Here is a 26,269-nt window from a genome sequence, read left to right as displayed (position 1 = left end):
TTAATTATGTCCTGCCACTCCCTTCTGGCTTGTAGAGTTTCTGCTGAGAGATCAGCTGTTAACCTGATGGGGATTCCCTTGTGTGTTATTTGTTGTTTTTCCCTTGCTGCTTTTAATATGATTTCTTTGTGTTTAATTTTTGACAGTTTGATTAATATGTGTCTTGGCGTATTTCTTCTTGGATTTATTCTGTATGGGACTCTCTGTGCCTCCTGGACTTGGTTAACTATTTCCTTTCCCATATTAGGGAAGTTTTCAACTATAATCTCTTCAAATATTTTCTCAGTCCCTTTCTTTTTCTCTTCTTCTTCTGGAACCCCTATAATTCGAATGTTGGTGCGTTTAATGTTGTCCCAGAGGTCTCTGAGACTGTCCTCTGTTCTTTTCATTCTTTTTTCTTTATTTTTCTCTGCATCAGTTATTTCCACTATTTTATCTTCCACCTCACTTATCCGTTCTTCTGCCTCAGTTATTCTGCTATTGATCCCATCTAGAGTATTTTTCATTTCATTTATTGTGTTTTTAATCGATGCTTGATTCATCTTTAGTTCTTCTAGGTCCTTGTTAACTGTTTCTTGCATATTGTCTATTCTATTTCCAAGATTATGGATCTGGGAAATAGAATCTTGGATCAGCTTTACTATCATTATTCTGAATTCTTTTTCAGGTAGACTGCCTATTACCTCTTCATTTGTTAGGTCTGGTAGGTTTTTATCTTGCTCCTTCACCTGCTGTGTGTTTTTCTGCTTTCTCATTTTGCTTATGTTACTGTGTTTGGGGTCTCCTTTTTGCAGGCTGCAGATTCGTAGTTCCCGTTGTTTTTGGTGTCTGTCCCCCGTGGCTAAGGTTGTTTCAGTAGGTTGTGTAGGCTTCCTGGTGGGGGGGACTAATGCCTGTGTTCTGGTGGTTGAAGCTCGATCTTGTCTTTCTGGTGGACAGGTCCACGTCTGGTGGTGTGTTTTGGGGTGCCTGTGGCCTTATTATGTTTTTAGGTATCCTCTCTGCTAATGGGTGGGGTTGTGTTCCTGCCTTGCTAGTTGCTTGGCATAGGGTGACCAGCACTGTAGCTTGCTGGTCGTTGACTGAAGCTGGGTGCTGGTGTTGAGATGGAGATCCCTGGGAGATTTTCGCTGCTTGATATTATGTGGAGCTGGGAGGTCTCTTGTGGACCCGTGTCCTGAAGTTGGCTCTCCCACTTCAGAGGCACAGCACTAACTCCTGGCTGCAGCACCAAGAGCCTTTCATCCACCCGGCTCAGAATAACAGTGAGAAAAAGTAGAAAGAAATAATTAGTAGAAGAAAGAAAGAGAGATTGAAAGAAAGGAAGAAGGGAAGTAAGGAGGGAAGGAAGGAAGAAAGAAAGAAAGGAGGGAGGGAGGAAGGATGGAAAGAAAGGAAAGAAAGGAGGGAGGGAGGGAGGAATGAAAGCAAAAGGAAGAGTGAATGGAAGAAGAGAGGGAGGGAGGAAGGAAGGAAAGAAAGAAAGAAAGACAGGAGGGAGGGAGGAAGGAAAGAAAAAGAAAGTGGAAAGAAGAAGGGTGGGAGGGAGGGAGGGATGGAGGAAAGAAAAAGAAAGAAGGAAAGGAGGAGCGGAGGGAGGGAGGGAGGAAGGGAAGGGAGGAAAAAAAGAAAGAGCAGGTAAAGTAAAATAGAATAAAGTATGAAATATAGTAGCGTTACTAAAATTAAAAAGTAATTATTGAAAAAAAACACGGACCGAAAGAACCCTGGGACATATGGTGGAAGCAAAGCTATACAGAGAGAATCTTACACAGAAGATTACACATACACATTCACAAAAAGAGAGCAGGGGGAAAAATCAAAAATCTTGCTCTCCAAGTCCACCTCCTCGATTTGGGATAATTCGTTGTAAAAAGAGGAAAAGGGCGAAAAGTCTGAAATCTTGCTAAGTCCACCTCCTTAATTTGAGATAATTCGTTGTAAAAAGAGGGAAAAAAAGGGGGGGAAGTCTTAAATCTTGTCCTCAAGGTCCACTTCCTCAATTTGGGATGATTCGCTGTCCATTCATGCACTCCACAGACGCAGGGCACATCAAATGGACCGTGGAGCTTTAATCCGCTGCCTCGGAGGCTGCACAGAGAGATTTCCCTGTCTCTGCTCTCACAGCTCCCGGGTCTCAGCCTTGGACCTGGCCCCGCCTCTGCGCGTAGGTCGCCGGAGGGCGTCCGTTCTTCGCTCAGACAGGACGGGTTTAAAGGAGCCGCTGATTCGGGGGCTCTGGCTCACTCAGGCAGAGGGGAGGGAGGGGAATGCCCTCTCCTCGCGCACCAGGCAACAAAAGGGAAAAAAGTCTCTTGCCTCTCCGGTAGCTCCAGACCCTTTCCCCGGACTCCCTCCGGGCTAGCACTAACCCCTTCAGGCTCTCTTCCTGCCGCCAGCCCCAGTCCTCTCCCTGCGCTCCGACTGAACAGCTTTAAAATTTTAAAGGTATCAACCGACAGAAGGTAAACTACAATAGTTTACTCTTTCTTCAATGCCTATTAATGGCCCACTCTGACCCTTTATTTATTAAATGCTACTTTATTCAAATGATCACTGATCATCTTCTATCCACTTTGAGCTAGATATTAAGGGGCCACATGAATGTTTTTAAATTCATAGAAGGTACAATTTTCTGTTTTGAGAACTAGCAGTTTCCCTGCAGAGTTTAAAAAATCATTTTGTAAATTTCATGAACTAAAATGTTATGTAAGAAAAAAGACATTTCTTATGATTTACATTTAAAAAGAAATTGGCATGGTGTATTTTAATGTGCCTTAATTTATTACAACACATACCGAAGTGTGTTCTTTAAAATAAGGATAAAATTTTCCATGCAGCCTTCACCAGTAAACTTATCTGCACATAGATTCCAGTTTTCTTAAATATGTATTAATAATGCACTGAATACCAGGAGATTCCATCTTATGTTTTACCAAAAGTCAAACTTAGTTGAATTAAGATGTAATTTATATGTTCTACAGTAGTTTACCTTTTAAAGTAAGCCCATATCTTGCAGCTCCTTTGAGAGTATTGGGGTTTTATCAAGGTAGTGTAAAGGCAGATCAGATGCTTTCTCATCTTTCCTCCCAGCACTAACTTCCCACCTCATTTCTTCCAGTGCATCTCAAATCTTTTGCTTTACTCTCTCATTCTAGGAGAAACCCCAACTCCAAGAAGAGTATTCTCAGACCTTAGTACTCTGCTGTAGTGGTGGGGTCTTCCACACCATGTCAGACCAGCACCAAACTAAGACTAAGAAACTCACAGAGCCTAGCCGGCAGCTTATCTTAGAGCTCAGGCAGCCTTTAGTTTATAAACTGAGCAGCACCACTGGACTAGAGCCAGGACGATCGTGTTCTCAGAGTATGTGCCACCCAGAGAAGCCAAAGAGGGCAATGAGCAAGGGTGTAACCCCCAGAGGGTGCTTAACTTAGATACCATAGACCACAGGAATCAGGGTTAGCTGAAGGCTAGGAACCAAGCTTAAAAGTGTTTTATAACTGACTGCGTAGGGGTGAGAACTTCTTGATATTGTGAAGTATGCCACAAACCCAGAATATGCCATAGTTTGAACACACAGAGACTTATACTCTGTTCAAGGTTCCATTTAGGAGATACAATTAAATACAGATGCCTTGGCCTGCAAGATCCTTTTACTATTAATATATAATGATGTTTAATATGTTCCAGAAATGCCTTTAAAAAGCAGAATGGATAGTCAGGAAGCTGCTCGTTTTCTTCTACGTGAGCAAAATCTAAGCAAAACAAGAATGGATGAACAGCAAAGGGGTGAGCTGCTCTTGAATACAAATTGAATTGTTCTCAAAATCCTATGAGAAATATGTTTTTAAGGCCAAGAAAAGCCAGGTGTGCCAAGCAATTTATAAGGCCCAGTTTATACTGGTCTCTGAAGACTGCTGGTCTGAGGTCTCTGGTGTGACATCAGTATTTTACTATAGCACTGGCACCAGAAGAGAAAAAGTATAGTTATTTTATGTATCTATATCTCTAATTATGTATTAATATGATCAATGGAAAATGCACGTGTGTGTAAGGGAACTATATACACATTCTTAGCAGTTCTATACATTTCACTGTTCTACAGCAGAATCCTAAGAGCACAAGGTTGTTTATGGCATGGCTTTTTTCCAAATGGAAACCCAAGTCAAATAAAGTACAAGGGCTATTCTAATGAGAACCTAGTTATAGTACTTTATGAACCAGCAAGCTTTAAGAAATACAAATATAAAATTGCCAGTTGATCAAGTAACAGAAAAGTTTTTACCAACTTAATTTTTTTTGACCAAAAAGAAGAGACTTTTCTCTTACCTATGATAAACATGTCAATAGCAGCTGGATTCCGAGCCATTTGGTCCTAGGTGAGAAAAAGAATATTGTAATCAAGGAAAATACATTTTACTTAATTCCCCATTGTTCACTACCTGTATCCTTCCCTGGGGACAAGACAAAACAGATAAAAATAACTTAAGTGCTCTAACCAATACTCAGACATTCCTCACACTTTTCAGTTTCTGCTCTTATGATTTCTATATTTAGGCTCTTCCTATTAGTTACAATGAACTAATAAATTATCCTTCAAGAAAACAATTAGGACATTAAAACCGTGAGAAGACACATGGCCTATGAACCCAGAAGACAGGGCTTTGAATTCAGTCAAGGGACCTGAACAGTTCTAGATTAGTCTCTTCTCTCAGTAAATGGAGAGATCAAGTCATCATCCTACAACCTTACAGAGCTATCAAGTCAAAAATGAGATAAAAGATGTGAAAATGCTTAGAAAAAAAATTAAAAGCTATGCAAGCTCTTTAAATAATTTAAATGTTATATGGAGTCACATGTCTCAGATAACTATGAAAATTTTTTTTTACATAAATTTATTTATTTATTTATTTTTGGCTGCATTGGGTCTTCGTTGCTGCACACGGGCTTTCTCTAGTTGTGGTGAGGAGGGGCTACTCTTCATTGCAGTGCACAGGCTTCTCATTGCGGTGTCTTCTCTTGTTGCGGAGCACAGGCTCTAGGCACACAGGCTTCAGTAGTTGTGGCACGCAGGCTCAGTAGTTGTGGCTCACGGGCTCTAGAGCGCAGGCTCAGTAGTTGTGGCGCATGGGCTTAGCTGCTCCACGGCATGTGGGATCTTCCCGGACCAGGGCTCGAACCCGTGTCTCCTGCATTGGCAGGCGGATTCTTAACCACTGTGCCACCAGGGAAGCCCCTGAAAAATATTTTCTATTTAAGTTCACATCTAGGCAAAAATGAAAGCAGAAGGTCTGCAACTGAGGAATGACTGAGAACTGAAGAAATAAGAATGAAACCAAATGCCATATTTTCTGTGCTTACATTAAAATCATAACAAAATCCTCTTTAAAAAGATCTACGTTTTTCAACAACTCAAATACCTACTGAAGAAAGAGTTTAGAAAGTTTCTATTGCACTCAGAACTTGAATCCAAAGTGAATGATGATGTCCAAAAGCTAAAGTTAGAAATTTATATTACAATTAATCACTTCAACAAAAAGCTCATTCATTTTTCTTTTTTTTTATAACAGCTTTAGTGGAGTATAATTGCTTTACAATGGTGTGTTTCTGCTGTATAACAAAGGGAATCAGCTATACGTATACATATATCCCCACATCCCCTCCCTCTTGCGTGTCTCATTAGTTTTTCTTAAACTTAAAATGTCCTAATACAAATCACAGCTTCCCTCTGTACGCACAATAGCTTGCATTGTTTGTCCATTGGTGAAATTTTCTTTTAGCATTCCATGCCATTATACCAGAATATTAGCCCTCTAGTTAGATCCGTCTATAATCAAATTGCATAATGCTCTATACCCATTCTACAACCCTGAAAATTCCTAATGCACATTTTATACACCCATCAGAACACATCTTAAAGGCACATTTAAACATGCTTCCTACTTACTGGACATTGGTAGAAGACTTCATTTTTGTTTCGGCCCTCCGCAGCTTCCACTGCTATGTACTGACTCAAACCAGTATGTATGCAAAAAGTTAAAGGTAGACAGTATTTCAGTCCCTGTCTCTGCTGGAAGCCTCCAGCAGCCGTGTCGACGTCTAGCAAGTCCTCAGAACGATAGTGATTAGACAGCGCCATGCTTCCCAACAACCTGAGAATATAGACTCAAAAGTTTAGTCAACTGCATCTTTTTGATGAATAATAATTTCACATTGACAACTTTATAAGAACGATTAACATGTCAATTCTAAACCAGGAATACCCCAAACACTACAATTTCTGCATATATTAAATTCAAACTCTTGAGTGGAAAGATTCTGATTTAAATTAAAAGTCTAAAAGTCTAAACTGTCTAAATGCCAACCTTTTAAAAAGAAAAATAGTTTTACTGCTTTCAAAAATCTATCTTGCCATAATTTGCCAGTGTTTTGCTATATATGTATGTATGACTAATTTAATGTTTAATGTCCTCTCTGATACCTTTATCTTGATACAACCTTTAGCTTACATTAGTCTACCAGGCAGTATAAATGGAAATCAGCTTAATCCTTGTTCAAACTTTCATAAACTTGGGATGTATGGGGTCTAAACTCATACGTATGAGAACAACACAGGTGTCGGTCCTTGATGAGAGTCTCATCCTAAGTCTCACTGTTTGGGCTGTGGGCAGATAAAAATCCCTGTGTTGAAATCATGATCTGTTTGTCATGTCAATTCTGAGTAACTCTTAGTATAGTTCTCTCCTGTTGGTTCTTGAAATATGACAATTTTTCCATTTTGTCAAGTTTCAGCTTGACAGGAAAACAGAATAGAAAAACACCCCAGTGATTTAGGCTTATCTAGTCCTAACTGCCCAATATTTGACTTCTGAATACTACCTTGTAACCTCAGTATGATCACCTCCTAGATTCCCTGTACTCACTCAACTCTGATCTGAAATGGTAACAGAGCCTCATATGGTTCTTCACACACAAAAAGATACCAAGTTCTAATAAGAACAATGCAAAGTTCTCCCTAAATTCCTATCAGTATGTCACAAGTGCAATGTCTCTGAAATACCTTAATTTCATGAGGGAACAAAGGGAGTAGAACAATTTGAAGCATATAGCTTTAAAAACTGTGAGTAAATTTGAGAGCTACTGCATGGCCTGCTTTTACCAAAAGGTTCCACAGTGAATACTTCATATCGTTTAGAAGTAAGTTTAAAATAGGCCATTCGATTATAGACTATGCTTGAATAGGACAAAACTAATATTCTCTTTAGTTAAGTGTATGTAGCTCTGAACATTACTTTTAACATGTATGATTCATAGAACTTATATCAAGCTCTCTAAAATACTTTACTTGGCCTGTAACAGGATAAACACTTCAAGGATTTGGAACAGGTTTAGTTAAATTTTAGTTAAATTATACTCACACACACATCTCCTCTCCTGTCCTGTAGGCCCACCCCAACCATCTTAACTGTAAAGATGTGTTGATAGAAACCATGTTTTTGAGACATTATCTATTTCGGTAAAATCAAATTCAAGCTATAGATTTTGTCTTATGGATTGTTATAAGGAACAGGAGGAAATTCTTATACTTTTTAATCTGTTAAGAGTAACTACAAATACAATTTGTTTACATTCTAGAAAATAACTTGTATCATTAAAAATAACTCAAACAGTGAACATCTCACCCTGGAACCACTAACTTCTGCCCATTGTGGATACGATATGAACATCGATAATCATCAGGAAGCTTGCAGCCAATCTGAGCTTCCACAGCATCTAGGTCTTCCTCTCGAGCACCCTCTGCAGATGCACAAAAAAGCAAATTATCAAGAAACCATAAGCCTTAAATCTAAGAAGAAATGCAATCTATCTGCTAGCCAATGATACAATCTTAGAGCAAGTGAATTCTGTCCAAAATGTACTTGCTGAAATACAGGGAAATGAATTGAAAATTCACAGAAATATTATATCACTTTAGATTAGCTCTGACGTTTGAAGCACTGAGGAAGCAAATTTCTCAGTTTCCTCTCCATGGGGAAAACACTGGCACTAAGCAAAATATGGAACAGCAGGCACCAGTGAAATCCACAATAGTTTTTTTACAGTACAATACAAACTTTAGAGCATATCTCATTTTTCTTAATCTAATATACTCAAATTTCTCTATTTAAAAAACTCTCCAGAAGTCCTCTAAATGGATGTTGTTCAAGAGTCTTAACCTAGTCTCTTAACGGGAAATATAGGACATAGGTGTAGGTTCATGCTGTGAGGAGGCCATTACCTTGAATTTGATTTTCATGTTTATAAGCTTGCCATATATTCTAGTTTTAAAAAACAGTAATTACAAATACTAAGAGAAGAGATTCACTCCCAGCAATGCCCCACCAGGTTGTTGGACCAAACATTTTGCTGAGAACTAGAAAAACGGAACAACAGAAAATTGGTTTCAAGGCTTTTGGAGAACCTCAAAGACAGTGAGAACTGGCAGGGTTGGGGTGGGGGGAGGTTGGTCCAGAAGAACAGGGAAACTGAGAGTTTAGCCAGGGCTTTGGAGCCACCTTGTCTTTGAGACAATTGCCACTTCTGAAAGCAAACATGAAGCTGAGAGGCCGAGAAGATGAGCAAAGCTTTCAGCAGTACCACGGGGTTGAGAGAATTTTCCAAAATTGATGAAAACATCAAACCATAGATTTAAGAAGCACTATAAACCCCATGGAGAATAATTACAAAGAAAATCATTATCTAGACACATTACTGGAAAACTGCTGAAAATCAAAGACAAAGAGAAATCTTAAAAGCAGCCAGAGAAGGGGAAAAGCCACAGTCATCTTCAGAAGAACAACAATAAGACAGCTTCTTAACAGAACAATAGAAGCTGGAAGAATGGTATCTTCAAGTGCTGACTAGAATTCTATATCCAGTGAATATATACTTCAAAAGTGAAGATGAAATAAATATATTTTTTGACAAAAAAGAAAAATCTGAAAATATTCAGCAATAGCATTCCCTTGTTAAAAACAAAACAAAACAAAACAAAACAAAAAGGAATTCTTCAGGCAGAAGAAAAATTATCCCAGATGGAAGCATGAAGATTCAGGAAGAAATAAAGTGCAACCAGAAAAGGTAAATATGCAGATAAATCTAAAATAATATTGAACATGTAAAATAATAATAATGTTTTCAAGGATATAAAATATGTTGAAAACTAAAATCATAAAACTATAATACAAAAGACAGGAGGGAGGTAACTGAAATTAAAGTATTCTAAGGTTCTTTCATTGTTCAGGAAGTGGTAAAAATACTAATTTACAATAGACTTTAAGTCAGAGATACATGTTTTAATCTCTAGGCTAATCACTAAAAAAAAAGTTAGATAAATAAGAAAGGAAAGGGAGTATGGAATAAAAGATAATTAAGAAGAATGCAAAAAAGGAATACCTGCTCAGGTGGCACCAATATAAAATAGAAACATGGTATATTTACACTCAAATGTATTCGTAATTACATTAAATATAAACAGACTAAATAATCTAATTAAAAGACAAACAGACCAGATGAAAAACAAAACACAAACATATACAAGAGGCACATCTTAAAGATGTAGATACAGAAAAGAAAGCTAAAATAGCTCTACTAAAATCATACAAAATAGACTTTAAGGCAAATAGCATTATTCAAGGTAATGGAGGACTTTTTGTAATGGCAAAAAGGTTAAATTCACTACACGGGTATTATAAGTTTAATTTTGTGCATCTAATAACACAGCTTCAAAATATATTTTTTTAAATGACAGAATTAAAATGGAAAAAATATATATCTGTAATCATAATGGGTGTATTAGTTTTCTACTGCCACAATATTAGCCGCTTAAAATAACACTCATTTATTTCACAGTGTCTGTAGGTCAGAATTCTGGACATGACTGAATTAGATCTTCTGCTCAGGTCCCACAAGGCTGAAATCATGGTGTTAACTGGGGATGCTAGTGCACCTTATGCATCTTTTGCTTGGGGTTCTCTTCCAAACTCACTGGTTGTTGGCAGAACTCAGTTCTTTGTAGTTGCAGGATTGAGGCTCTCTACTCTTAGAAGCCACCTGCCATTCCTTATCACCTGGCCCTCTCCACAACGTGCCAGTTTGCTTATTCATGACCTGTAGGAGACACACCCAGGCTTTGAATCTCTCTGACTTCTGGAAGAGCCCAGTTCCTGTTAAGGGCTCACCTGATTGGGTCAGGCCTGCTCAGGATAATTTCCTTTTTGATTAATGATTAATTCAAATGCAACTAATTTGGGACCTTCATTACATCTGTAAAACCCTTTTGTCATCTAATATGACCTAATCACAAGACAGAAATCAATTATATCCATTGTACAACTCACACTCAAGGGGAAGCTATCATTATACCAGGCACGTACCACAGTGGGTGAGAATCTTGGGACCTATCTCAGAACTCTGCCTACCACAGTGAGAAATTTTAACATACCTCTCTCAGTAACAAACAGAACAAGGAGACCAAAAACCTCATTAAGAGTACAGAAGATTTGAACAAGATCAACAGTTTTGCCTAATCATATATATATAGTACTAAATGGCAAGAATGGCAGAATATACATTCTTTTCAAGTATACATGGAACATTTGCCAAGATAAATTAAATGCCGGACCACAGAACAAATCACAATAAATTTCAAATGACTGAACTCATATAGAGTATATTCTCTGATCATAGTGGAATTAAACTATAAATTACATTAAAAAGATTACTTAAAAAGCCCCCAATGTTTAGAAATCAAGCAATACATTTCTATATAATCCATGGGTCAAAGAAGAAATCACAAAATATTTTGAACTGCATGTTAATGAAAATACAGCATATTAAAACTTGTGGGATGAAGTTAAAGCTACATTTAAAGGGAAATTTATACCCCTAAATGCATTTGAAGAAAACAAGGAAGGCTGAAAAATCTATGATCTAAGTAATCATCTCAAGTCAGGAGAAAAGTGACAGTAAATTTAAAGAGAAGTAATCAGAGAAATTAATGAAATAAGAAATAAGATATTAACATAGAGAGGATTAACAAAGGCAAAAGTCAGTTCTCTGAAAAGACTAATAAAACTGATTAGCCCTTACCTAGCAAAACTGACCCAGAACAACAGAGAGAAAGCACAAACAATACAAGAAATGGAAAGGTGAAATCACTAGAGATCCAACAAGCATTACGAAGAGGATAATTATGAAAACTTTATGGCAATAAATTAGAAAATGTAGATGAAGTAGACAATTTCCTAGAAAAACACAACTTATCAAAACTGACAGGAGACTAGGTAGAAAATCTGAGTAGTCCTAAATCTGATAAAGAAATTGAATCCTTAATTTAAAACCTTCCCACAATGAAAACTCCAGGATTGAATGCCTTCACTGGTATATTCTACTAATCATTTAAACAAGAAATAAGACCAAGCTTACATAAACTCTTCCAGGGAACAGAAAAAGAGGCAACACTTCCCGACTCGTTTACAAGGCCAGCATCATCTTGATACCAAAACCTGACAAGAACATTGCAAGAAAGGAAAATTACAGGCCAAACTCTCTCATGAGCATAGATGTAAAAACCCCAAATACTAGCAAATCAAATCCAACAATACATAAAAAAGATAATACATTCCAAGCAAAGTAGGCTTATTCCAAGAATGCAAAATTGGTTTAACATTCAGAAAATCAATCAATGTAATTCAGAGCATTAACAAAATGAAGTAGAAAAATCATATGATAATGACAAGGCTGGAAAGGCATTTGATAAAACTCAATTATCTGTTTAAAACACAAAAACAAAAAACCCTTTTCCCAAACTAGGATCAGAAGGGACTTTCTACAAGATGCTAAAGAGTGCCTACTAAAAATCTACAGCAAACATCAGCTTTAAAGGAGAAATGTTGAAAGCTTTCCCTCTGCAGTCAGAAAGATAAGGATACTCACTATTACCATTTCTATCCAACACTGCACTGAAGGCTCTAGCCAGTTCAATAAAGCAAGAAAAATAAAGAAATGACATATAGGGATTGGAAAGCTAGAGATAAAACTATCATTCTACATCCTTAAAGAAATGCAAATTAAAATCACCACTACACACCCACTAGAAGGGCTAAAATAAAAAGAATGACAACATTAAAGTGCTAGTAGGAATGTAAAGTGGTAAAACCACTTTGGAAAATTAACAGTATCTTCTGAAGTTTAATACAAGCACACTATACAACCCAGCAAATGCAATCCTAGATATTTACCTGATAGAAATAAGCTCATATGTACATCAAAAATGATTTACAGCATTATTTGTAATAGTCAAAGACTAGAAACAACCCAAATACCCAACAACAGTAGAATGAATGAATAAACTGTGGTCTAATCATATAACAGAGTACTTATACTGTAACAAAAATGAACAAAATACTGTTACAAACAACACTGCTGAATCTCACAAATGAAACAGAAATAATTCACGCAAAAAACATACTTAATCATGCCAATTATATAAAGTTCAAAAAGAGAGAAAACTACTCAGTGGCATTAGCAATCAGGATAGTGGTTACCCCTGAGAAAGACGTAGGGTTCTAGGTACACATAATTATTCTACTTCTTGACCTGACGGGTGTTACAATGGGCATGTTCACCTTGTGACAATTCACTGAGTTGTACACTTATGATCTGTGCACATTCCTATTGGTTGGTTAACATCACTAGTGATAGGCTGTGGATATCACATACCCCCAGCTATGTGATGAGACACCTCACCTCGCTGGTAACCTGAAAACATATTACTCCAGTCTAATCGTGAGTAATACTTTAGACAAAGTCAGTTTGAGGGACATTCTGCAAAATACCTGACCACTACTCCTTCAAACTGTCAACGGTGTGAAAGACAAAGAAAGACTGGGAAGTGTCCACAGACCAGAGGACACTAAGGAGACATGACAACTAAATGCAATGTAGTATTCTGGATTGGATGCAGGAATTGAAAAAGGATTCCACTGATGGAAAATCTGGTGAATTCTGAATAAAGTCTAGAATTTAGTTAGTAGTAAGGTGCCAGTGAAGACTTTAGTTTGACAAATGTCCCATGGGTTGGTACGTTAGGGGAAACTGAAACTGGGTGAGGAGTGTACAGAAATTCTCTGTACTATCTTTGCAACTGTCTTGTAATCTAAAATTAGTACAAAATGAAAAGTTTATTTTTTTTAAAGTTCAATACAAAAGAAAACAAGCTGAATAGCTGCCTGAACCAGGAGGTGAATGAGAAAAAAAACACTAATATTTATATAGTTAGTGCTACACGTTGGACATTTAACATGTAACATTAAGAAACCAAGAATTTCTTGAAAAGAGACAGCAAGGCAGAAAAAAAAGTAAAATAACAACAAGCAAACATGGCAAAAGATAAATATAAGGAAATACATTTAGAGGGGCATCCTACTATAATAGAATTTGGGAGCCAGACAGACCAGGGTCAAATCTCAGCTCTACCAATTACAGCTGGCTTTCTATATCCGGATGTGGAACTCAAGGATACAAAGGGTCAACTATGAGACTTGAGCATCTGCATATTTCAATATCCTCAGCAGGTCCTGAAACCAATGCCTGGTGGATACCAAGGGATGACTAGACTGACTGTGATCTCTGGCAAGTTATTTCATCTCTTTAATCCAGTTTCCTCGTCTGCAAAACAGAAGATAATACCACCTACCTAAGAGAATTACAGTGAGGTTTAAATAAGTTTCATGTGCTTAATAAAGTGCTTTCCTGGCATACAATAAGTGTTTATGTACTTCCCTTGCCCCCAGCCTATTTGTATGAGGAAGAAGTGAAAAGGTTACTAGGAGCCAAGAAACCTAGATTAGAGTTCTATCTCTGTTACTCACTAGCTACGGGACCCTGAATAAGTCACCTAAACTCTGAGCCTGTTCCTTCACCTGTAAAATGAAAGGGCTGGTATAAATCAGGGATCCACAAACTATACAGCCTGCAGGCCAAATCCTGGACTGAGGCCTATTTCCATAAATAAAGTTTTCTTGGAACACTGCCACCCCATTTGTTGTTATATTGTCTATGGCTGCTTTCCCACAATAGCAGAGTTAAATAGTTGTGACAGAGGCCATCTGTCCCTCAAAGCCTAAAATGTTTACTATCTGGTCATTTAAAGAAAAAGTTTGCTAATCCCTGGTCTAAATGATCTCTAAAAGTCCCTTCCGACTTTAAAATTTTAAGCCAATACTTAAGGTTAATATGATATTCAAAGATATGTGATATATACCATGAGATAGATTGGTAGAATGTACACCAATATACTATAATTTCAAGATACTTAATAAAAATTTTCCTAAACCCAGTGCCTATTTGTTTTCCAAGTTTCCTTCCTATCTGTGATCTCTATACCCTTGAAACTGAGTCAGGGACTATGGCCCCTGAGATGAGCAGCTAGTTTCCTGATTCAGCCCTAAAACGCATAGGTCTACATTAATAGAATCCCCAGCTTTCTAGATATCAGAGGCTTTGTCCTATTCCAATTCATGGCAAAGACCCCAGAGAACTGGCACCTGGGAGTAAAACACGGGCTGACAAGGAATTCTCTGACAACCTCACCTTCAACCATTAAGTACAAAACAGTGAACAGGGAGCCTGGGAATACCAATTGAGTGTCCCCTCAAAAAATTAAAAAATAAAAAAATAAAGAAAAAGGAAAAAGGAAGAAGCTGCTATGTATCCTTAGTTTCTTCCTTTCCTGGCAGCTCTGTGTCTCAAAGGAGAACCATGTCTATATTCCCATATTCCAATATTCGAATATTAGACTAGCTCTCTAAGACTCCTAACACATTCTAAACAAAATAGTATAGGTCTTCTCTCCCTTCAACAGCTGGTAAGACCACATCTCTGGAGTCAGCCCTATATCCAAATCCTGGCTCTGCTCTCCTTTGTGATGGCAAACTACTTACTTAGCCTTCTATGCCTCAGGTAGCTCACCTATAAAATGAGACTAGTAATTACCTACCTCATAGGATTTTGGCAACTTAAATGGAATAATATACAGTACTTGGCTTAGTACCTAGCTTTGTGTTTAATAAATGACAGCTATTGCAAACCCTTACATATTTTACTTATCATTACCAAATACCTATTTTCTGAATTATTTTCCTCTTGAAATTATTTAACCCCACACACCAAGTGGATAATATTTTTCTTTTCTTCCAAGGAAAAAACCTATTAAAAATATTAATCAAGGGTACTTTCTTTCAAAGCTGTACTCTCTCTGCCAAATCATTCTTTCTTCTACCTCCTAGCAATTCAGTTTTAAGTACCTGGTCATGCAATCATGATTTGTATGAAATTCATATTTGCATGGAAACGTACAGCAGAAATATGAAATGTAAAAGGAATGCCGTTTCAAAAGAGTCCTTAGTTCAAAAGGTACACGTTTGAGAAGAACTGATCCCAATTTCAGCTTAGCAAAACCAAAACACATAAAAAATTCCTTTTAGTGGAGAAACTTGAAAAAAACTTGGAGGCTAAAGCAGATAAGTAGCAATATATCTTGCAATCAATTTATGTATTTCTTGGGCATAAATTTAAAAATCAAAGTAATGGGAAATAGCTTGCTAATATTTCTTGCCAAAATTGGAAAATAATAGTATAGTAGAGACAGCATAGATTCTGGGGTCAAATAGACCTCAGTTCAAATCTTAGTTTTCATTACTCTGTAAATGTCAAAATAGGGACAAAAGTTTTCCCTACTCTATTATGCTGCTCCTACATGCTTAAAGACCCGGTCTGTAATATTTGGTCTTTCAAATATTAGACTGTCAAATAAACATTTACTTATACTAAAAAGAGTGAAGAGGGTTGATACAGCAGGCAATTTTTCAATTAAAAAAAAAGTCTTTTAAAAGAAATTACAAATTATCCTCAAGCAACAATAACATTACTAGTTTCTTTATGTAAAACAAATGTAAGGATAAAAAGAAGCTTTCACTTCTAATAATCATGTGGATGCTGAGGTAGGCAAAAATAGGGCAAGCACTAGAACCAGGGTCCTTTTAGCAAACTAGGCTTTCTATGTGCTTGACCAAATGTGAATGGTGAATTACAGATAATGTTGGATTAGCACAGATTAGCACAGATGATAGAAACCCAAAGTTATTTAACCTATTTATACTATGAAACTAAAATGGGGAAGGGAGACCCTGCATTCCCAATACCTTTCAGAGATAAAACCATACGAGGACATCTGGGTTCCAAATATTTCTTGAGATCATCCCAGGCCTTTTTAATAGCAGCATAATGGTCAATATATCTTCCTACATCAGAGTAAGTATCAATGAAGAGGGATTTCCAACACTGGTTCTTCTGTGTTTTCTCTTCCCTAAATAGATGTAAAAAATAAAATTAAAAATCTTTTGAAATGAAATTAGCATATATTTTAGACACTTATACCAACATACGTTATTGGGAATTTGTGGTTACTTTTGTCTTCATTTTCATTTATTGTAGCTACAAATGAAGACTAGATAACAAAAAGTGACACATACATCAAAAAATTTAACAAGTTACTGCTGGCATGGTGGGATTATGAGTCACTTATTTTCTTACTTTCTGCTTATTATTTTTTCTAAGTTTCTAATCCTTGATAAGATATAATGTGAATAATATATGGGATATGAATTTCAACTTACTCCTAAAAACATACCAGTTACACAATGTTTAAACATATATTTAATTTTTCTATTTTAGAGAATATTTAGAATCTAATGATACAATAATATTAATCTAACTTATCTACATTGGATTAGCTAGAGAACCATATAGCATATCAAAGGAATCACACGATTCAACATTCCTATTTGGTACAATTCCACAAATATTTACTGTCTACTTAGCTACTGGGGACATTAAAAGTAAGGCACATTTTTTGCCTTCAAAAATGTATAATCTAATCAGGGAGAAAGAAGGAAGTATAAATGTAAGAGTCAGAAGTGGTACAGGATAAGGCAGCCAGAAAGGGCCTTAAGGTAACATACTAATGAGGTTGACCTTAACCTGTAGGGAATGGAGAGCCACTGAAGAGTTTTAACAGGAGAGTTAAAAGAGCAGAATTGTGGTCGTGGTTTGGGAAGGGTGTACGCTAGAGCCACAGAGATGGACGGGAAGGGTTTTGCAACAGTCTTGGTAAGAGATGATGAACTGACCTAAAACTGTGGTGGCTAGATGAAATGAAGAAAGATTCAAGAAATATACAGGGGCTAAAATCAGAAAAGCTTGGTCATTGAATGAATGTAGGGACAAAAGGAGAAAAGAGATCTAGAATGATTCCTGTTTTGGCTTGGAGGGAGGGATGGATGGTACTGCTATGAAGGTGTGAATGCAGGAGGATCAGGTTTAGGGATGGGGAAAAGAACAATTCAGGGTGTTGTATACATGTGTGTGCGTTTTTCGGGGTGGGGGCAGTGGTGGAAGGGAAGTATCTTTTTATTAATCTAAGTGATATACATGTATATTATTAAAACCAAAAAGTACTGAAGAACGTAAGATGAAAAACTAGGCAGTCTCCTGTTCTAAGTCCAACCTCTCAAAGGAATCTTTAGTTATTTCTGGAAGTTATCTCTATAATTCTAAATGTTTACGCCTCTAGTTCTTGGTTTATCATTTTATATTATCTACTGATATCCCAAAGTAAAAGACCAGGATACAGCGATACTTAAAATTCCCTCTTCCTCATCCTTCCTCCTCCCAATGTGTGTAGGCTCTGTTATTAATTTTTCATTCTATTGAGTAGCTTGCAGCTTTAAATAATATATTTAAACCTCTATTTCTTGCTTCACCAACTTCAGTCACTATCTGACTCCCCTCAACCTACGAAAAAGATACTAGCAATCCTACCCTCTTTCATCTTTCCCAACTCCCACCTTCTGTCATCTACTCTTTTATTCTATCAAATTTATTAACATTTACTGAATTCAGTGAACCCTGTGGGTCATCCAATGGAAAGATCCAGCAGACGGTTGTGCAAAGAAATCTGGAGCTCAGTGGGAATGTTAGGGGTGGACATTCGGGTTTGGGAGTTAGAAGCATACAAGTAGTCTCTACAAAGTGCAACAGTACATGCAGGAGACTTCACAGAGAGAGAAGAGTAGAGAGCCAAGGGCAGCAGCTTGGAGAACTCCTGCATTTACTGGCAGGCACAAGAAAGGCCACCAAAGGACTTAAAGAGACAAGGGTTAGAGAGGAGAATCAGCATAGACTAGCATTAATGGAAGCCAAGGGCCAAATTTCAAGAATACATTTCCCAAATACTCACTCAGATATCAGCCAGTATTTTTTGCAATGTCTTCTCCACAGTGGATCATGGCTTGATAGCTGGCTAAGTCTTCGACTGACATAGCAACAACTGGCAGTAACCAGATTCATGGTTAGTATAAAAGAAAACAAGAAAACAATTTAAAAGTAAAGATGAAAATATTCAATGTTAAGTTTTGTTTTATTCCTTTTGCTTTTCTGCCACTATCTACCTTTATAACTGCAAAACAATCTTTTCTAAAACCTGTTTAACGTGTTAGCTAGTATAATTACCTTGTGAGTAGTGAAATTTTAACTATTTGAGTTCACAAACCACAAAATGTCTACAATTGTAATTTTCATATGAAAGTCTATAAAACATATAAACCATTGGAGTTAATTTCAAATCAAAGAGCTTTCCTATATTTATTATTATTATTATTTATTATTATTTCCTATATTTATTATTGGGGTGGTAATCATTTCTACATATAGAAACGTTATTCAGGTGTAAACAAAGTGCTTTTTCTTTTTAAGATCTGTGAGACATTTGATATTAAATATACAGGGCTTTTGTTTGTTCTAATTTTTTCTTAACAGAAAGAAATATTACATCCAAAAACACTTTTTAACTATAGCAACTATTGGAAAGCTCACCTATAAAAGGTGTCAGATTCTTAACAATTCTGATTCAAGATCCATAGCTGTTCAAGTTAGTATCAGCTGCTCAAAAATTTGGAATGTTAGAAACAAATAATTTTCTTTTTACACAGAGATTTCTAATACAATAGTGCTTGAATCCTGTAAATCCTACCCTACATAATTAATTTGCAAAAAGAATGAACTTAAGATTTTAAAAAAATGCATTTCTATCCTTTCAGAAGAGAAATCACAAGTTATAGAAAGTAGGTATAAAACATTTCACTTGGGCAATAGCTAATCAATTAAGGGAATCTTAAATCACATGGGATTTGTCAAGGCCATAAGTGGGGCATGTTAAAAAACAACTGATGGTAAACAGATTAGCCTTTGTTCATTTTTCAGCTTTTATACAAATATAATTCTCATCCTTTTCTGCCAAGCTCAGGCGATGCCCAAACTAACATTTGCAAACATAGGAATCCTTCCAGTTTTGTGAATTCAGAGTCCATCACTGTCCCAAGAGTTAACATAAAAGAATCTCTGGAATATGCACCAAAGGTGATTTCTGATGCAAGTCAAGGATGAAAACTACTATCCTAGAGCTTCTGACTCAGTTGGCATGGAGTGAGATCTGTACCTCAGGCATGTGTATATTAAAAAAGTGCCACATGTAATTCTGATACACAGTGAGATTCAAACTATGCAGTTTATATTATATAATGATCCCAATGGACTAATTCAATCCAACCCAATCCAGTTCAGCAAATATGTACCATAACCTTCAGAGCTTAGCAATGGGCAGGACACCTGACAAATTTGGGCTATAAACTACAGGAAAGAAGTTGCAGTACACTGGAAACTTTTCTGTGGATAAAATTCTACGGCATTTGTGTCAACATTCCTGGGCTAAGGGATGCCCAGATAGCTGGTTAAACATTATTTTTTAAAAAAATATTTATTCATTTATTTATTAGCTGCGTTGGGTCTTCGTTGCTGTGTGTGAGCTTTCTCTAGTTGTAGTGAGCGGGCGCTACTCTTCGTTGTGGTGCGCGGGCTTCTCACTGCAGTGGCTTCTCTTGTTGCAGAGCATGGGCTCTAGGCACGCGGGCTCCAGTACTTGTGGCTCGTGGGCTCTAGAGCGCAGGCTCGGTAGTTGTGGCGCACAGGCTTAGTTGCTCCCCGGCATGTGGGATCTTCCAGGACCAGGGATCGAACCTGTGTCCCCTGCATTGGCAGGAGGATTCTTAACCACTGCGCCACCAGGAAAGCCCCTAAACATCATTTCTTGATTGAGATGTTGCCAGAAAAGATTAGCATTTGGATTGGTGGACTAGGTTAGCCAGATGGCCCTCTCCAATGTGGGTCGGCACCTTCCAATCATCGAGGGCCTGAATAGAACAAAAAGGCAGAGGAAGGTTGAATTTGCTCTCTGCCTGACCGCTAAGTTGAGACACTGATCTCCTGCCCTTGGCACTCCTGGTTCTCAGGCCTTCAGACCCAGACTGGGATCTACATCATCAGCTCTCCAGCTCTCAGCCCTTTAAACTATACCACCAGCTTTCTTGGGTCTCCAGCTTGCATTTGGCAGACTGTAGGACTTCTCAGCCTCTATAATTCATGAGCAAATACCTTATAAAAAACCATACATATACACACACACACTCTCTCTCTCTCTCTCTCTCTCTATTGGTTCTGCTTCTCTCGAGAACCCTAATACAGTATTCAACTCAGTTCACTTCCACAAACATTTATGAGGGATCACTTCTGTTTAAAATGTTGATTACTACCAAAAGCATTTAAAATAAAATCTGATCTCCTCACCTTGTTTTACAAGGTCCTGCATGATCTCACTAGTCTCTTCTCAAGCCTCTCTACCTGTGAATCATTCCCTAATTCCTGCAACACCAGTCAGTCTTCTAGCTCCTCCAACAGGCTATGCTATTGTCCAATCAGCTTCTGAAAACACCGTTCCTTCTGCCAGGACTGCTCTATGTTATCCGTCATAGATAGCAGCTCCTTCCAATTTGAATCAATTCCTTAACAGACCAACTGGTTCACTTCCTTCATAGCACACAGTAGCTCTTGTAATTACGCATTTATTTGTTTTCCATCTTGCCCGCTAGACCTTAAGCTTATGAGAGGGGCCTTGTCTGTCTTGTTCACTATTGTTTCCCCAACATTTAATAGGATGGCACACAGCAGGCACTCAAAAAAAAGAAAATCTGTTGAATAAATGGTGACTGCAAAGATAAGCAAGACAGTCTTTACATTTAAGAAATGCATAATCTATCTGGTATGGTAAATACCTCTCCTTCTGCAGAGGAAGGAGAAAGGTAGAGATTGGACTCAGGAGAGGGGGTCCTTAAAGGAATTACACCTTGCCAGGTTCAGAAGAAGGGGGCATGGCATTCCAGGCAGGGTCAGGAGTTTAAGCCACAGAACAAAAAAAACACAAGTGTGCTGGCAGAGGTCTATTTGGCCAGAGTAGACTATGCCAAATAATAAGGGCCTTAAATGCTCCCAGAAGTTTAGGTTATAATCTGTAAATAACAAGGGGCATTATAGGTTTTTAAGGAGGATGACAGCCAGATCTGTCTTAGAAAAATCACTCTGGGAGCAATGTGGCCCACAGATCAAAAAGCGTGTGTGTATGTGTTAGATTTCTAAAAGGCTATTGCAACAGAACATTTCAGATGAAAATAGTTTGGAACTGTAACAGCCTTTTCGAAAGAAAAAGATAAACTTTATTACAAGCCTGAGTAGAGAAAAATTTGTTTTCTAGAAAAATAAGAGTGTTACAGGTACTAATATAGATAGCAGCCAGAAACTGGAATTATCCCTCTGTCACCACTTAGCTAGATCAAGCAACAGCTACCAGTAACTTCAAGAAGGCTGTATTTCTAAAAGGATCCCTGACAACACAGGGTACAATCAGCAAACGACTAAAATCCAATGGTTAATCAAAAAAACAAAACAAAACAAAACGAATCTTGCCTACCTATCCTTAAGAGGGCGATTCTGCCTCCTTTGCAAATGTATGTGGTGGCACAAGAAAGACCCATGCCACCAGCTGTCAAGGGTGTAAACAGCGCCATTTCTTCCACCATCCCAGACGGTCCCAAGCGCTGAAGTAACTGGGCATTTAACCACCCCTACCAGCAACCGGTGTTTATTTTTGGAACAGATGCCGGTAACTTGGGAAACCCAAAGCATACAGGAGGGAAGATGGTCACCTGTACCGCACCACCGGAAATCAGTACCAAAACACAAAATCCAACATGCAATCGTGAGAAGGAAGGCTGAAAGCGAAACAATTATCTAGCACAGAAGTCCGAAAGTGAGCCCTGCCAGATATTACGTTGCTGCATAAGTCGCACCCAGGGGTCAGGGGGTCGCCTGGCTCCTCTCCGGCGTCCCACCTGCCCACTTTGGCGCCTGACTCTGCAGGCTCCTGGCCCAGGCAGAGAAGAGCGCTCGGCCCGGACGGGGACTTTTCCAAAGCGGCCAGGGCTGCCCTTAGCGGGCAAAGACCACGGCGGCCGGGAGGTGCGGGGCGCTGGAGTCCGCGCGGCGGCAGCGGGGAGCATTTGGCCCCCCTTCCAACTGGGCCTCGCCAAGGCCTGGGAGAGAGAGCTGTTGTCGCTCCTCAGGCCTGGGCCCGGGACGGGAGGAAGACCTCCAGGCGGGGCTCTTTCCGCCCCGGTCTCGCCCCTGCCCCCGGGTGGCTCTGCAGGATCAGGGCGGCCCTGGCGTCACCTCCTGGCTGTCACGGGAGTCCAGGTCCTATCGGCGAGCCGGGCCTCCGTCCCTCTTGCCTTACGCCTCCTCCCCCACCCGTGACCCCACCCCTGCCGTGCGCATCGTCCCATTACTTGATTAGGTCCCGGTAGTCCAAGAAGGATAAGATAAGGAGCAGGGGATCGGTGGGCAGCGATTCTAGGGTCAGGGGCGCCGACTCGGTCTCCACGGCCGCCATCTTGCCTGGCCCAGTGCAGGCCTGGCCCCGCCCCGGCCCCGCCCCCTCCGCCACCGCCCTCGCCGTTCCCTAGCCGATCGCACAGGTTTGTTGTGTAACCGACAGGATAGCCCCGCCCAAGGGGAGGCCGATGGGCGGCTCCCTGGAAGACTCCGCCCACTGCCCTGAGGGTCAAGGGCTCGCGCGGTGGCGTCCGTCTGCATCTCGAGTACCTCTTCAGCCAAGCTGCGCGAGCTCTGCCAGGTGCCCACATGCTCACCCTTAGATCTCCCGGTCTCTCTCCTCCCATTCCGGTCCCTAAACTTGCCCAGCCCGGACCCCTATGAGACTTTTTTTCTAAATCTGCTTGGGTCACTCCAGCCCTTCTTGCGAAATTTTACATCCGGTATCCTCGAAGCGTGCCCCCAAATCTCCCAGTAAGTTCTCTCTCTGCCCTTGGCCCCCAAATCCCTCGCTTCTCTTCGTCTTCCGACCTAGAAATTCCTCGTTTCTCCCTTCAGCTTCCCTCGCCCGGCGTGTCCCTTGCACAGAGCGGAAACCTTGTCCGCTCTGTAGTGGGCAGAGTTGGGAATCAACTAGAGGCTCTTCTTCCAAACTAGGGAAATGGTCGTCGAGGGCATAATTTTAACGCCCTCCCAAGTAAACGGTGCATGGGCTCTGAATCTAAGGGTCAGCCGCTCTCAATTAGGTTGTCACGGTTATTTTTCAGCCTATTAGGGCAATGCAAAGCGTATATTAAATGGATTTTTTTTGGCCAAGATTTAATCTCGGAGGGTTAAGTACTTCCGGTGTGAAGGGATGGGTTGAGACCCGGCTGGACTTGATTGAGGCACATGATGGCCACTCTTCAGCTTAGACAAGATGGTATTAAAATGGAGGTGGGAGACGTGTCATGGATTGTGAGCTAAGGAATACATCACTTATCAGATTTCTTCTTTTCCGTTTCTTGCCAAAGGCAGTATGGTGTAAGCAGCTGTGGGGAGTCCGGTCAGACACGAACTTCACACATCTGTTATTTACTAGAAGTGAGATGGTGGACTAGTTAACTATACCTAAGTTCTGTGAGCTTGTTTACTCTAAAAACCAACCATTCCCTAAAGTGGTTTATGGATGCTGATAAAGATTTGTGTAAAGTGCCTGGCTATATATTCAATAAATGTTAATTTCCCAAGCCTAAGTAATACATCCATCACTAAGTTTTCCAAACTCTTCCACGTCCTGGAGAAAGTTTTCTCCTAACTATTTGGAAAAGTGGAAATGATTCTCCCATCCCACCCACCCCCAACAGTAAAACACTCCATTTCCTCTATTCACCATGGCATTAATGCTTTATAATTATGGTTTTGTCTAATTTTATAACCCCTCTCCTCCCCCTCCCCCACTGTATTAATTACATTTTTTATTTTCTGTGTCTTATGATGTTTTGACATCCTAAAAATCCTGCTGGCTGGGGAGAGACTGCCCCCCCTCCCCCCAGGGCTAGCTGCTTCCTAAAGATAGCAAACAACTTACATGGACACACCTCTCATATGCAAGCCAACCACCCCCTTTATCTAACTGTCACACACCGAGCCACTATTTCCCCTGCCTAAATTGTCTCAGGGCTAGGTACCAGGCAATGAGAGAACACCTCTATAGCCCAAAGCCCACAATTTATTGTTCAAATTAGCCAATCCCAAGCTGTTTACTCTGCCCTGCCCAGTGCAAACTCCAATAAAGGCTCTGGCCTAAATTTGCCTCTTGCTCCTGCTTCTGCCTCCTGACCCAAACCTGATGCTTCCACTGGGAACCTTCACAGTGTCGTGTGCCCCTTTCTCTAGGGAAATGTAATAAAAATCTTCTTTCAATGGCACTGATCTTGCCATGTCGTCACTCACTCACCTTCATAAACTAAAATCCCACAGGTAAAATGAGAGCCACCCAGCAAAAACCAAAAACTAAAACAAAACAAAACAAAAGAAAACCCTCTGCTTACACCTCTGTATTTCCAAACTATTTATGCACATATTTAGAGCATTAATTGAACTGGATTCAGGTCAGTTGTTCCCTGTTTGTCTCTCTCACCAGGCTGTAAACTCTCAGTCTTTTTCATCCTTGTAACCCCAAGGCCTTTCTACAACAAGTAGAAAGTTTAAGTTCAGGTTGAATGGATGAAGACAGAACTGTCATTTCTGTTTACAAGGGAACCTTGCCTGTTGATATAGGTAAATGCTTATAAAGGCATTTGATCCTAATTCATGTTTGTCTATTTCTCCCTCAGATGGGCTACTTTACTTGTTTTAAATCGAAAAACTGGTAGGAGTTTCAAGTAGACTGCATTTGCTTCTGCTATCCTATTGCATTTTCCTTCCCTTTGGACTTGGTCCAGTTATGACCTAATGAGAAGAACAGAAGTTAATCTATCATGGCCAGGATTAAGGTGAGGCAAGATTTGCGCTCACCTGGGGCACAAAATTTAGGGGAGTACCAAAAAACCAATAATCAAGATAATGCTAATATTTTAATACAATACTTTAAAAAAATTAATGCAAAAACCCATGATGAACAAAATCTTAAACAAAAACGGGATCCCACAGTGCTATGCAAGCCATATTGGAGCCTAAGGCAAAAGGAAAAATATATGTTTTTTTGTCTTTTCAAATGGTTATTTTTTTCCTATAAGGCCAGGAGCGGGTGCTCAGGCAGGGGACTTGCTTCTCCCATGTGGCAGGGCTCAGAGCTCTTGCCATCCTTGGGGAGTGACATCAGGTTGCTGGCCCCTGCTGTGACAGCCCACACCTCCCTGGGGAAGTGGTCCCAGCCCAGGCTCCATTTCTCTCCCCAGCATGGTAGGAAGCAGGTCGAGGAAGCTGGGGGAGCAATGTAGCTGAGCAGGACCCAGGACAGCCCCTTCCTGGGCTGTGGCTTCCTGTTAACACCCCCCATACCCCTAATCATGGCTGGAAAGGGGTAGGAAGAGGAAGCCGGGACTTGGCTATTTGGGTCCCCTGGGCTAAGGTTGAGGGTGAGGGCTCCATAGCCTTTGTGCCTTGGTGGGAGAAACAGTTTCTCTGAGTCTGCTAATTGTTTTGGAAGCTAGTCTCTAAAGGGCATGGAAGGATTTCACCAAAACAGAATTTGCTTGCCATTAATATTCCTATGGTAGATCAGAAAGCACAAGGCTCTGAAAGAAGAGTTCATGCGTGGCATAAAAAAAAAAGTTCTCTATTCTCTCAGGAATAGAGATAATGCCTGAGAAATAAATATACTTACATGTTCTCTTTAGAAGCCCAGTGTCGCCTTCACTGGCAAGCAGTTTTCAGTGCACAATGCCTACCTCCTTACACATGA

General features: G+C 39.5%; 1 protein-coding gene across 3 annotated transcripts in view; it reads right to left on the bottom strand.

The window, feature by feature from the left end:
• The window catches only part of FBXO3 (F-box protein 3), a gene marked incomplete at both ends in the record, with an annotated part of 38,094 nt that extends 15,155 nt beyond the window's left edge, over positions 1-22,939 (bottom strand). For 2 of the 3 annotated variants that reach the window (XM_079707461.1, XM_079707462.1), the window contains 6 exons: positions 4,333-4,378; positions 5,951-6,155; positions 7,686-7,800; positions 16,248-16,411; positions 18,344-18,433; positions 22,836-22,939. In XM_079707461.1, coding sequence (XP_079563587.1) covers positions 4,333-4,378; positions 5,951-6,155; positions 7,686-7,800; positions 16,248-16,411; positions 18,344-18,433; positions 22,836-22,939 — 724 coding nt within the window. The remainder of the gene's footprint in view (positions 1-4,332; positions 4,379-5,950; positions 6,156-7,685; positions 7,801-16,247; positions 16,412-18,343; positions 18,434-22,835) is intronic. The other variant, XM_079707463.1, reaches the window with a different exon arrangement.
• Positions 22,940-26,269: the final 3,330 nt, after the last annotated feature.

This window comes from Hyperoodon ampullatus (genome assembly GCF_949752795.1).
Source record: "Hyperoodon ampullatus genome assembly, chromosome: 7".
Taxonomy (NCBI): Eukaryota; Metazoa; Chordata; class Mammalia; order Artiodactyla; family Ziphiidae; genus Hyperoodon; species Hyperoodon ampullatus.
Note: the sequence above shows the minus strand (reverse complement) of the source record. Positions and strands in the feature narration are given on the sequence as shown.